Source organism: Lagenorhynchus albirostris, chromosome 19 (genome assembly GCF_949774975.1).
Source record: "Lagenorhynchus albirostris chromosome 19, mLagAlb1.1, whole genome shotgun sequence".
Classification (NCBI taxonomy): Eukaryota; Metazoa; Chordata; class Mammalia; order Artiodactyla; family Delphinidae; genus Lagenorhynchus; species Lagenorhynchus albirostris.
In genome coordinates, this window is record NC_083113.1 from 43,677,910 (window position 1) to 43,692,324 (window position 14,415).

The 14,415-nt window shown below is 43.1% G+C and overlaps 1 protein-coding gene across 3 annotated transcripts in view; it reads left to right on the forward strand.

Moving 5' to 3' along the window:
- The window catches only part of WWP2 (WW domain containing E3 ubiquitin protein ligase 2), a 145,827-nt gene that overhangs the window by 100,147 nt on the left and 31,265 nt on the right, over positions 1-14,415 (forward strand). For 2 of the 3 annotated variants that reach the window (XM_060130350.1, XM_060130352.1), the window contains exon 9: positions 11,811-11,900. In XM_060130350.1, coding sequence (XP_059986333.1) covers positions 11,811-11,900 — 90 coding nt within the window. Of the gene's footprint in view, positions 1-11,810; positions 11,905-14,415 lie in introns of those variants that run through there. The other variant, XM_060130354.1, reaches the window with a different exon arrangement.

Consider the following 14,415-nt stretch of genomic DNA (forward strand, 5'->3'; position numbering starts at 1 on the left):
CCATGCTAGACTGCTTTTTCATGGCATCCAGCTGACTTTGTCTCTTTCTAACCTTACCTTCTCAATCTCCTTTACAGAGGGATCGGGCACAGTTCATTTGGGGATCCCAAGGGCTTATTTTTCCAGTTGCTGCATTGCCTTTCTAAAACTTGCAGCAGATGAGACTGGACATAAAGATGTCACGTCCGTCTGTGTGTTTTAGTGACCGAAGGCCACCGAAAACTGGGCCACATAAATCCAAATAGAACACCCTTTATCTCTTTCCTCTCTCTCCCTGTCTCCAAACCCTCCTGCTTTCCCTACCTCTTAATTTAATTAGCACGAAAGAAGCTAGTTGGAAGGGCATGGTGTTTTCAGCTGGCAAATGTCCGTTAAAGGAGGGGGTGCCTGCCAGGAAGGCTCGGGAGACATGGTGAGATAGTGGTCCGGGCAGTGGGCAGTGGGGAGGGAGGCCACTTTGATCAGCTGGCCCTGCATCTGGTTTTTATCAGCAGGGAGCCCACTTTGGGGACCAAATGCTCATTAACAGACCGTGTGTACATGGCTTAGATAAACTCCAAGTGCGTCCCAGGCTCTGCAGCTCGCCCAGGCCCTCTCACACAGAGGCACATTATTTCACCCTGGCAGCCCGCGCTGTGCTGTGGTTTCTTACATAAGGGAGGCCGTTGTGTTTGGACTCTGCCGACTTACCTCAGCACTGCCACTTCACACCATCCCTCTCCTCTTGCAGTCATTGGCTGCCCTGGCCGTTTCCTGCCTCAGAGTAGAAATAATTGAGGAGGGTGTTTTCTGGATCTGTTTGATTTGCCATCTTCCCCTACCCCCAGGCCCAGTAATGGAGACCCAGAGGTCCTTTCTCCAGGTGGTCCTTGACACACTATCAAGGATGACAACCTGGTAAGAGTTCTTTGATGTTTTCTTTGTAGAGACACTTTAAGAGACGTTGGAATTTGCAGCTTTTCTGCTAAGTTATAAACCAGCTGCTGCCACTGAATTTCATTCCAAACTCAATTTTGGTGCTAGCCAAAGATCCTTACCCAAGGAGTTTTAAAGCAGTGCTTCTGAAACTGTCTGTGAAGAACTAGTCCTTGTTTTTTTTTTTTTTTTTTCTTCTGGTTTTGTTTGTTCTGTTTTAATTTTTATTTTCAATCTCTTATGAACCTTTACTTTTGTCCTCTATTCTGTTCAGTGAGGCAGATCTACAGATCACATATTTGGATGTTGTGGCAATGTCATATTGGTACAAAAGTTTCTAAACATCTAGAAGCTTCTGTACTTTTCTGGTTGCTGAATAGTAACAGTTTGAGCCATGGACCATACTTCAGTAGCAAAGGATTAAAGGATTATACTGGAGAATCTGTGCCTTTTTGCCAAGTAGTATGGTTTAGTTCTCAACTCTGCAGGGATTATTACATGCTTAGTTAATGGCAGATAGTACATGTTCCTGGCTCCCTCCTCCTCATCTCAGGACGAAAGCCTTGTTTCCAAAGATTCTACTGTTGTTGGGACTGGCCCATGAGAAGTTCTCGCCCTGCTATATGTATGTATTCATGTGTAATTAGGAATTTTCTTTCTTTTTTTTTTTTTTTTTTTGCTGTACGTGGGCCTCTCACTGCTGTGGCCTCTCCCGTTGCGGAGCACAGGCTCCGGATGCACAGGCTCAGCGGCCATGGCTCACGGGCCCAGCCGCCCCACGGCATGTGGGATCTTCCCGTACTGGGGAACGAACCCGTGTTCCCTGCATCGGCAGGCGGACTCTCAACCACTGCGCCACCAGGGAAACCCAGGAATTTTCATTTTTTGCTACACTTTCTTGAGAGCTCCTCAGGAGTTGGGATTATTGGGTTTTTGTATTCCCAGCACCTAGCATAGTACTTGGCTCCTAGGGAGCTGGAGTGAGAAGTGTTTGTTGAATGACTGGATAAGTGTTTTCATTCTCAATAGCTCTTACAATTTTTTACAGTTTTTTTGGGGGGGGGAACTTAGAAACAAAAATAGAAGAAAGAAGTAGAACAACAGCAATAACAAACACACACCCACCTAGATTTAACCACTGGTGCTTTTCATGCACCTTGTGTATTTTTTTGCCTGATCATTGGTGAGAGTTAACATGTGTTAAATGTTTCCAGAGTGCTGGGGAGTGCTAGGTCTCATACGTGGGTTATTTCGGTCTTCACAGCACTCTGTGTAGTAGCTACTTTCACCCTTATTTTGCAAATGAGGAAACCTTAAGCAGTTTGCCCAAGACCACATACACAGACATGTACGCGTCAACACGCATCTACCGAAATTTTTTGACAGTCTTAGGGTATGTGCTTTTAAATTTTATTTTTTAATTGTAAAATATTTTAAGCATGCAGATAAGAATAGAAAGTAATATAAGAAATACCTGTGGGCTCCCCTACCGAGCCGTATCAAACTTTAGCATTATGCTGCATTTGCTATAAACCTCCCCCCTGTTTTTTTTCTTTTTTTTTTTTTGTGGTACGCGGGCCTCTCACTGTTGTGGCCTCTCCCGTTGCGGAGCACAGGCTCTGGACGCACAGGCTCAGCGGCCATGGCTCACAGGCCCAGCTGCTCCGCGGCATGTGGGATCTTCCCAGACCGGGGCATGAACCCGTGTCCCCTGCATCGGCAGGTGGACTCTCAACCACTGTGCCACCAGGGAAGCCCCTCCCCCCTGTTTTTTAACCTCTTGATGAAGACTGTCAATAAAGTTGAAAGTCCCTGTGAACCCCTCCCCGGTCCCATTCCCTATATACAGAGATACATGGAACTTGGTACATTCATTTAAACTGCTATATGGTCTTCTGTTGTATGAATAGGTAAAATTTTATTTATGTTATAATTAAAATTTATTTATATTTACTGTGTATATTCTATATCATATAAATGTAAAATATAAAAAATAACATTCTATATTTGTGTTTATTTATACTATAATTACATCTTTGCCTTTATAAACAATGCTACAATGAAGGTTTTTCTGTGTATGCCTTTTTGTGTGCATGTTTGTTTCTTTAGTGCAAGTACTAGAACTAGGGTTTCTTCTTTGTAGGAAGATGAAGGTCTTCAGTTTTAGTAGACACTATCAGATTGCTTTTTTTTTTTTTTTTTTTTTTTTTTTTGCGGTACGCGGGCTTCTCACTGTTGTGGCCTCTCCCGTTGCGGAGCACAGGCTCTGGACACACAGGCCCAGTGGCCATGGCCCATGGGCCCAGCCGCTCCGCAGCAAGTGGGATCCTCCCGGACCGGGGCACAGACCGGTGTCCCGCGCATCGGCAGGCGGACTCTCAACCACTGCGCCATCAGGGAAGCCCTCAGATTGCTTTTTGAGTCAGCTCACCAGTTCATGCTCCCATGAGCATGCATAGCATTCCTGCTAAAACTTAGAATTGTCAGATTTTTTTTCATGTTGGCCAGTCTAATGGGTGTGAAAGGGTATCTTTTGCTGGTTTTAATTTGAAAACCTCTTCTTACATGTTATTTTAATTTGGTTCTTGAGTTTCCTTTCTTGTGAATTGTCTATTCATATATTTTTATCCATTTTTCTGTTTGCTATCTGTCTTTTTAATCTGCAGGATTTCTTAATATATGCTGGATACTAATCCCCTCTCAATTATGTGCATTGCAAATATTTTCTCCCAGTCTGTGGCTTGTCTTTTCACTATTTTTTTTTTGCGGTATGCGGGCCTCTCACTGTTGTGGCCTCTCCCGTTGCAGAGCACAGGCTCCAGACGCGCAGGCTCAGTGGCCATGGCTCACCGGCCCTCACCGGAAGCCCTCTTTTCACTTTTTAATGTTGCTTTTTATTGTACAGGAGTTCAAATTTTTAGATAGCCAAATCTGTTCATCTTTTTCACGTGCCTTTTGTGTCTGTCTGAAATACTTCCTTACTCTGATGTTGTAAAAATTTTACACGCATACGTGATCCCCCTGCCCCCATGTTTTGTAGATTCTGATACGCATGTTATTTCACATTTAACTTCTTTAAAATCAAGATGTGTAGGCTTCCCTGGTGGCGCAGTGGTTGAGAATCTGCCTGCCGATGCAGGGGACACGGGTTCGTGTCCCGGTCCGGGAAGATCCCACATGCCGCAGAGCGGCTAGGCCCGTGAGCCATGGCCGCTGAGCCTGTGCGTCTGGAGCCTGTGCTCCGCAGCGGGAGAGGCCACAACAGTGAAAGGCCCGCGTACGGCAAAAAAAAAAAAAAAAAAAAAAATTAAGATGTGATTTACAAACATTGGAGTGTCATAGTTTAATTGGCAGCATTTTTTTCTTTCTTGGTGGTATGTAAAAAATCTTACAATTGGTGGCATTTTAGATTTAATGAAAAATAGTATATTTTTATAATTTTTAAACAAAATTTTGATTATCTTATGCATGTTATATTTTCACTTATTTTTGTTACCCAATATATTGTAAACATCTGTACAAATCTATATTATCCACAATGATATTTTAAATGATGGAATACCCATTATAGAATGAACATAATTTATTTTACTAATCCTCCACTTTGGAGCATTTAGGTTGTTTCCAGTTTTTCTGTAACATGCTGCAACATACTGTGATGGATGCACTTAAAGCTAAATCTTTTGACACATAATTATTTCCTTAGGATATGTCCTGGAAACAGAGTTGCTGAATTAAAGGGTATTCATGTAGGAAATGTTTTTGACTGAGTTGCCAAATTACCCTGAGGAAAGAGTATACCCATTTTTGCTCCCACTAACTATTTTTTAAAAATATTTATTTATTTGGCTGTGTCAGGTCTTAGTTGCAGCATGTGGGGTCTTTAGTTGTGGTGTGCAGGATCTTTAGTTGTGGCATGTGGGATCTAGTTCCCTGACCAGGGATCGAACCTGGGCCCCCTGCATTGGGAGCTTGGAGTCTTAGCCACTGGACCACCAGGGAAGTCCCTCTTTTTTAAGAGTGGCTATTTCCCTGCATTGCCAAACTTATCTGCACAGTTTTTAAAATCTGCAATAATGTTAAAAAAATTTTTTTTAATAGACACCGTCTCTAGGAATTGTCTTGCCTGTCTGTGAGAGCATATCTTTTTTTTTTTTTTTTTAATTTTTTTTGCCTGTGTTGGGTCTTAGTTGTGGCACTCAGGATCTTTCATTGCGGGGCACGGTCTCCTCGTTGCAGCGCTCGGGTGTCTCTCTAGTTGTGGCGTGTGTGTTTTCTCTCTCGAGTTGTGGCACGCAGGCTCCAGGGTGCATGGGCTCTGTAGTTTGTGGTATGCAGGCTCTCTCATTGAGGCGTGCAAGCTCAATAGTTGTGGCACACAGGCTTAGTTGCCCTACGGCATGTGGGATCTTACTTCCCTGACCAGGGATCGTACCCGCGTCCCCTGAATTGAAAGGCGGATTCTTTACCACTGGGCCACCAGGGAAGTCCTGAAAGCAGTTGCCGTCTTCCATTGAAGAGCTATGGGGACTTTTCCAAGGCAAAGAAAATGGGATGGGTGAAGAAGAAAGAGATGAAAAACAGACCTTAATTCAGAGTCCTCAGAAGCTACTACTGTGCCCCCCTGTGATTAAGGGGCATAAAGTGCTGGTTGTTGATAGTTTTAAAAAGGGGGTTAGTGTGCTTGGATTTAAAGGAAAGCTCAGTATTTCAAGAAGGGTTCTTGGGGGAAGGTCTGAGTTTAACACACTTCCTACCCAGTTTACAGAGGACCTACTGAAGCAATGAAAGCAGTGAGTAGGAGATGTGTTCCACTGCACACAGATTTTTGACTCATAAAACAGTCTGACAATGTCCCTACAGGGGAAATAAATCTTACCGTTCACCCAGGAAGTGGCCAGAGTTTGGGGAATAGGATTTGTTTCAGAGTTTAAATTTATTATAAGAGCATGAAGTAAGAAAATATGAATTCCCTGTAATATTTGCCTGAGGGGAGTTGAACTTCTACATAGGCAGCTTTAAGAATACCTGAATACTTTCAGTGTATTTTTCTGAAGTTTAGTTTTTGTCCAGGTAACCAGCAAGGCATCTTTTCTTTATTGGTGCATAAGTGTTCTGGCATGACTTTGTTTTCTGATGGAGAGAGTGTATGTCGAATGAGAGTCAGCTTTACTAATGCCCAGTGCTTTTGTTAATAAAATTTATTAACAAATTATAAATAATACAAATTAATAATGTTCTTACTAAGAATTTGTGAGTGTGATGATAGCATCTCTGATACTAACCTGAAATCCTCGGATTATCCAGCTTTAAATTCCTTCCCAATTTAATCCGACTCTTGGTGAAACTGTGATTCTGTCCAAACTTAGGGGAATCTGACCAAGAAGTGTGTTGGTCAGGATGGTTGAATATACACTGTAACGGCAAGTAACTGAGAATTGATTTCCTGAAGACCTTTTAGGAAACCTTCCACAAGAAAATGTGGTTCAGGGAATTCCCTGGCAGTCCAGTGGTTAGGACTCCGTCCTTTCACTGCTGAGGGCCCTGGTTGGGGTCCCATAAGCTGCGTGGTGCACCCAAAAAAAAAAAAAGTGTGGTCACTGTTAGTGACCAGACAATTTCCTTTCAGATAACATAGGAGAGAAATGATTGGATGCCATCCTAATAATGGAATTGAGATTTTCATCCTTCACCTTTTTAACGATGATAGTGGGGGGGATGGGGGCATGGGCATGGAAGATATACAACTTGTTAACAAACGCAAGTTCATGCGCCCAATGGACAGTGAGGCCAAACAATACTGAAACATTGGAGTTTGGAGCAGAGAAAGGTTTATTGCAGGGCCATGCAAGGAGATGGGTGGCTTGTGCCCAGCAAACCCTGAACTCCTCGAAGGGTTTCAGCAAAGCACTTTTAAAGGCAAGGTGAGGGAGGGGCATGGTTAGTTGTCTCAGACTTCTTGGTGTTGGAATCCTTTGTTCATGCAGCTAGGTCAAGTCACAGTGCTCCTGTAGGTCAAGTCTCAATGTTCCTGTAAACCTCCAACAAGACAAATGTTACTCTCTGTTCTGCAACTTTTTTTTATCTCTAAATGAATGGACTCTTAAAGGTCAGAGTCTTGAGAATGGGCTATCCTGTATATTTCAGGCTATAGGCAACATTCTTTTACAAAAGGTGTGGAGCCAGCATGACTAAGCACAGGCAACAGAGCACTAAGGTTAAAGTAAAAGAAACTGATCTAATATGGAGTCAGATTTGCTCTTCCCTATTACAAACTGAATAAAGGACAGTTAAAATCCATAGGAGCAAAGGGAATTTAGGTTGAAAAAAAAGTACAGAGATTAATTGAAATTGGAGACTATTTTTTAAGTACTTTCAAAATAGAAAGACCCTGTGTAGTCCATGTTCCAACTAAAGGCTATACATCGAAAGCCAAGGAGCAATGTGTTGGGAAGGGACGTGAATCAAGCTTGGTGCTTTGAACACTGTTTCTGAGAACATCAAAGAAAGCTATTCAGTGGGAGAGGATATGACCCACGTGACCAGGATGCAGTATCGAGACCCATGGGTAGTTTGATTGAAAAGCCTTTTAATCTCAGCATGAAGAAGATGCTTATAAGGTTCAGAAACCTAACCCCTGCCAGGGATGTGCCGATGAAAGGTCACTTCCAGTATCACTTTCTTGGCATGGGGAGACCAAACCAAGACAGTCGGAAGGCTCAGTCTATATGGGTCAGCAGTTACAGCGGAGAAATGAGAATCCGGGGGCTCGTTTGATTGACGATAGAATCAACCGACTCTGCTACACAAATGGAGGGGAGGGATTTGTATGAATTCTGAGGAGCCGTGCAGGTAGGGAGGAGTTGAGAGTTCTCTAAGGAAAGCAGTTAGGCCAGGTCACGGATCAGGGAGGACCCACATGGACATTGAATCCGAGCAGGAGTCCAATTTTAAAAGGAAGAATGTAGATATCAAAAGAAAGGTAATGGAAGAAAGGTCTTGTTCATTTTGGTAACTATTTTTCTAGCTAAGCCAATTGAGAGGGTTCATAGAAGGACACTGAGATTCGCTGGACAATAACAGTGCCCAAAAGACAGCCTTTCATTTCTAGGATCAGCTGGGATCAAAGACAGGATAGACGGGTCTTGTGAAGGCTTGGGAGGAGCCGTCATAACTCTTGAATATAAGCAAAGAGGACTTCACACCGATTTCCTTTCTGGCAGTGCAGGAAGACCACTGTGTCAATTCAAGGCATTTAATTCATGGAATTTTAAGAATTATTCCATCTTCAAATGAAACTATTAGCCAATGTATAATAAAACCAAAGTTTTCTCCTTGCCTCAAATGAAATAGAAAAGAAGCCAGAAGTCGAGACCACTTATAAGATGAAAGTTGTAACAAAAGAATTGTTGGAATAAAGAAAAAATGTGTTTTAGCACCTTTTCTCTCCAACTGCAACAACACATATTTTGTCTTCATTCAAGGGGCAGCCCCACCCACCAATTATGGTCAGTTTTCCAATTAGTGACTGCAAAATGAGCAAAGTTGTTTTATTGGTGCTTTTGTGCCACAAAATTGCCAAGGACAGGAAGGATAGAGCTAATTTCTTAGGAAATGCTGAGGAATTCTCAGCTCCTTAAGTCTTTATTAGGAGCAAATGTTATGAAAGAGTGGCTTGCTACCCTTGCCCGAGGAGCTTCCATATTTCACTACTTACCCTTAAGCCAAGTATCTTTCTCAAGGCTTTCCTTATTTCCAAATTCAGATGAATAAAGAGGGTATCGGATTTGCTGCTTGATTACCCAGCAGACAGGAGGAATTTAGAGAGCTGGTGTGAAATCACAGTATGTTAGCCTTTTGGCTGAAGGGTCCCCACCAGATCCCTACCAGTCTTTTGAGCTGGCAATATCTGTTTACTCTTTTGTCTTTAATTCAGAAGGGCATCGAGAGGGAGAAGAGCTTTAACTTTACCCTGTGTTTATTTTCACCTGGTCAGTTTTGTCAGAAGATTCTGCCCTTTCAATAAAATACTGACTGAAGTGCAAGAATCTTCCTTTTGCAGTGGGAGGAACCCAGGGCACCTGGGCCAAGTCACCAGTATCTGCTTCAACCAGAACCTTGAGCGGGAATACCCAGGAGAGAAAATGTTCTCGAGCCCATTTTAAAGGTGTTTATAGCATTCCGGTCCTCAACACAGTAGTTGATCCCTTTTGGAAGGAGGGAGTCTGGAACTACCAGACCTCACTGCTCCCAGGCTAAGCCTCCCAGTGGTGCAAAATGTGCAGCCTCTTCCCATAGATTGTATCTGAGCAGAGGGTTGTGATTAAAATGGAGCCTAGAAATTAACTAGGTGGACTTACTGTAATTTCTCCCCAGTCGTCTTGATCCTATAGGTCCCCCTACCCAGACTCCTGTGCTAGGGAAAGCTGTTCACGTTGAGGTGGGCTTTGGAAAGGCACCTGGCACCTTGTCTGCTGGGTTGTGGGTTCCTTATAAGTTCCAGTTGCCCTTCCTTTTCCTCCTTTCTTCCTTTCAGAGTGACATGGTAAAACTCATGGGCTAGAGAGTCAGAGCTGAGTTTGTTTGTTTGTTTAGATTTTTCTGATGTGGACCATTAAAGAAAAATAACTTTAAAAATCTTTATTTATTTGGCTGCGCCGGGTCTTAGTTGCAGCATGTGGGCTCTTTAGTTGAGGCATGTGAACTCTTAGTTGTGGCATGTGGGACCTAGTTCCCTGACCAGGAATCGAACCTGGCCCCCTGCATTGGGAGCATGGAGTCTCAGCCACTGGACCACGAGGGAAGTCCCAATATGGACCATTTTTAAAGTCTTTATTGAATTTTGTTACAATATTGCTTCTGTTTTATGTTTTGGTTTTTTGGCCACGAGGCACGTGGGATCTTAGTTCCCCAAGCAGGGATCGAACCTGCACCCCCTGCATTGGAAGGTGAAGTCTTAACCACTGGACCACAAGGGAAGTCCCAGAGAGCTGAGTTTAAATGCCATGTAAGAGTTACTTAGCCTCTCTGAGCCTCAGTTCCCTCGATGGTGATGGCATGTGCCACTGTAAAGGATGAAGGCAGGACTGAATCAAGTACAGATGAGCCTGCAGCTCATTGTGGACATTCAGTGGGTGATGGTTACCCCCTTCCCATCTTTGCCTTAGAAACCTTGTGTATACCTGTATCTGAATTAACCTCAGAGGGGCTTATCAATGCAGTCCGCTGATCAGACGTGAGAAATGGTATCGAATAAAGCTTATGTCTATTTGAGTAGACACACCAGGCTTGGTAACAGAAGTTAGGACATTTATTTCAGTGTACAGTCAACTCTGCTATAACATATGTGTTCCTAGAAACCACCACGCTATGCCAAATCATGCAGTTAAAAACCACAGGGCTTATGGGGAAAAATGGATTAGGGGTGTAACAGTCAAAAATTTGTCAGTGACACAAATAGGAACCTAATAACGATGGTAGCATGGTTTTACACATGTTAAATGGCTGAGATCATAACACTACAATACATATGGCACATTTCCATGAGAAGACCTGAAGTTTGCTTGTGGAAGCAGGTGTTGGAAAGGTTGGAGCTTGTGAGTGTTGTCATGAAGTGGTACAAAGAGGGTTTTCTGAAATCAGATGGGAGATGTAACACCAGATGTGGGTGAGTATGGTGTGTAACATGCAGTAAAGTGAGGTAGCTGGCAGATGAGTATGGGTTTTGTGTATTTCTACACGACTGGGTTTAGCTGGGGGAAGTCTTCTGTGTTCAACTAGTGTGTTTTGAAGGCCAATTCATGCAAAGCAAACCCCAAATTCATAGTACGTTCCCTTATGTATCAATCACATTGGCATACATTTGTGTTTTTAAAACAAGCATTTCCGTAGGACTGTACTAGCTTCCTGGCAGAGGTCACCTTCCCCTAGGCAGTACCCAAAAGTAGAAGTAAATAAAATCAATGTAAAACATAAAGGCTAACGGGACCATTAACATCCTTCATAAAATGGTAATCATTTTATAAACATAAATCTTTGCATCCCGTATATGTAGGTTACTGTATTCTAGGGAAGTGGAGTTATTGTCAGATTGCATTGAATGTGGGAATAACACGAGTGTGGGGACGGGTGGTCCTTGGCTGTATTTTGTAGTGATTTTGTCTTTGTCTTTACTCTTTGGATCATCTGCTACCTTGTTGTTCTGCCCTTAGCACAGATGAGCCACCCTCAGCACCCTGATCTCATAGTAACCCACACACAGACTGAGGGGTAGAGCAGCCAATAAATAGCAGTATGCTATGTTTCTTGATTCATCCAGATCTCTTTTAAAGATCCTCTGTAAATGAATCCTGTATTTTAAAAAGAAATGTGATCATGAATATATATGATTCTAGGAGAACAGGGATAGTCATATAATTTGTGACTTTACAAGGTAGTAGGCTACAAGCACTGGAGGGTCCACGGATGAGCTTTAGGAGAGGTCCAGGAATCCCAGAAATTGCACACACACTTTTGTTGGTGAGTGCATTTTGGAAGCTTTCATCCATTCCTAAAGGGCTCTTTGATCCCAAAATGACCAAGAGACCGTGATTCACAAAAATCCATGGCAATGTAGATTCATATGGGTTGTTTAGGGAATTTAGCGTGATCTATGGGTTATCTAGTACTTTGAATCCATAAAGGGAAACTGTTACAGTTTTTTCAAGAAGCAGACGTGGGTGCCACCACCACTCCACTCTGACAACGTGGAGCTTGTCTGACCAGCGGGTTGGTCTTGCATGTCGACTTTGATGTTACCTCTCACATTAGCCTAATAGTAGTGAATGACTCCTTTGAGCAAGGGCATAATGCCTTTCACCGGTGTGTCTCATGCCTCCCTTGACTTTATTTTGCAGATGGGAGCAGCGAGAGCTCCCCAACGGGCGTGTCTATTATGTTGACCACAATACCAAGACCACCACCTGGGAGCGGCCTCTTCCTCCAGGGTAAGGCTTGAACCAGTAAGACCCGAGGCTCTAGAACTGGCACCAAGAGTCCCCCATCAGCTTCTCCACCACTCACTGCCATGGCCATCTCTTTATTTTCCTCCACTCTCCTCCTTTCTCTCTTTATTTTCCCCTCCTCCGACAGTCATCCCCTTCTGCATTCTCTGCTCTCTCTTTCTACTTTCCCTTCTTCCTACATGTGTTGTATTGGCCATGGGCTTTCTTAAGTGGTATTCAGAACCCCCATGGATATTGGGTTCTGGAGGAAGGAGGGTTGGGGAGACCTCCGGAGCCCTTGGTGTCTCACTGGCCTCAGTCATTTCACCTACAGAAATATCCTGTAGGGCCCGATTTTCAGTTTCTTTCTGCAGAGGTAGCAAAGTCCAGGGACATTTATCCTGGGTTCCTTGATTGCCTTTCCTACTCACTTACTTTAATTCTGCTCTCATTTCCTAGGACAGACTAGGAACATTTAGAGCATCTCTGGGGGAAAAAAGAGCACAAGGAAGCCAAGATAGAGAGGGTGTTGATGCATTTCATAGCGCCCTGTGTCCAACCAGCCCCTGGAGACAGTGTGCTTCTCGTTCAGCGGGCTTTGCGAGAACGCAGCTAAGTTCTCCAAAACCAGAGGATGAGTGAGACTTCCAAGTGAGGGAAGAGTGTCCAAGTTCAAGGAGAAGGGGTTTGGTTCCCTGTCTGCCAGGGACAGAAAGTTCTTTCCACATGCGTCTCCCAGTCCTGAGAGCTTTCGAAAGGGAATGCATTCTGCTCTCAGGAAAGAATCACCTCCCAGTAAAGCAGCCATGAAGGGCTCCTACATAGAACGTGAATGCTGACTTGCCCCTCCGAAGCTTGTGGAGGGAGAGGATGTCAGAGGTGGGCGTATCGGGAGAACCCCCGTGCTCTGTTTTGTTCACCTGTCAGGCGTGTGCCGGGCAAATATCACCTCACTTTCCAGTCCTACAAGTTTCCACGGATGGGCTGCTTTTAGTTTCAGTTTTCCAGTAGAATGCTTTTGTGTTTTCCTTTTCTTCCTTACCGTTCTGGAAATCACACTCATAATCCGCCTCCTTAGTTCTCACTCTGTTTCTCCTTTTACTTTAAGTCCAGGGAACTTACCAAAGATAAACATCGACTTCTTAGAAAAAAATTAAAACATTTTATTATGGAAATTATAGAAATTTTCATATTGAATTTTTCAAATATGTGGGACAAAGAATGCCCACACACTCAACACCTAGGTTCAATAATTATCAACTCATGGCCACTCGTGTTTCATCTATACCAGCGGTTGGCAAACTGTGGGCCTGTGGACAAAATCCAGCCTGCCACCTGTTTTGTAAATAAAGTTTTATTGGAACACAGCCCCTCTCATTTGTTTACTTATTGTCTATGGCTGCTTTTGTGCTCATTGGCCGAGTTGAGTAATTGTGATACAGACTGTAAAGCCTGCAAAGACTGAAATATTTACTTTTCGGCTCTTGGTAGAAAACATTTGCCACCTCCTGCTGTGTAATCCTCACTCACCCCTCCCCCACCCCTGTTCTAGATCATTTTGAAGCAGATCCCAGACATCGTATCATTTTATCCAAATTTCAGTACATATTTCTAAAAAGTGTTCTCTTATTAAAAGTGAAAACACTATATTATTAACAGTATTTACCTACCACTATCAAACCCAGTGAGTAGTCAGATTTCTCCAGTTGTCTCACACATTAATCATCAACTTTTAACAGGACACATTGCACACTTGTACTTTGTGAATTTATAGCATGTATATATTTTTTTGTCTGTCTTTTTTGTTTTGAACTTTTGAATTTATTTTATATATTTTTTATACAGCAGGTTCTTATTAGTTATCCATTTTATACATATTAGTGTATATATGTCAGTCCCAATCTCCCAATTCATCACACCACCACCACCACCACCACCACCACCACCACCACCACCACCACTTTCCCCCCTTGGTGTCCATACATTTGTTCTCTACATCTGTGCCTCTATTTCTGCCCTGCAAACTGGTTCATCTGTACCATTTTTCTAGGTTCCACATATATACATTAATATGCGATATTTGTTTTTCTCTTTCTGACTTACTTCACTCTGTATGACAGTCTCTAGATCCGTCCACATCGCTACAAATGACCCAATTTCATTCCTTTTTATGGCTGAGTAATATTCTATTGTATATATGTACCACATCTTCTTGATCCTTTCGTCTGTCGATGGGCATTTAGGTTGCTTCCATGACCTGGCTATTGTAAATAGTGCTGCAATGAACATTGGGATGCATGAGTCTTTTTGAATTATGGTTTTCTCTGGGTATATGCCCAGGAGTGGGATTGCAGGCTCATATGGTAATTCTGTTTTTCGTTTTTTAAGGAACCTCCATACTGTTCTCCATAGTGGCTGTATCAATTTACATTCCCACCAACAGTGCAAGAGGGTTCCCTTTTCTCCACAACCTCTCCAGCATTTGTTGTTTGTAGATTTTCTGATGATGCCCATTCTA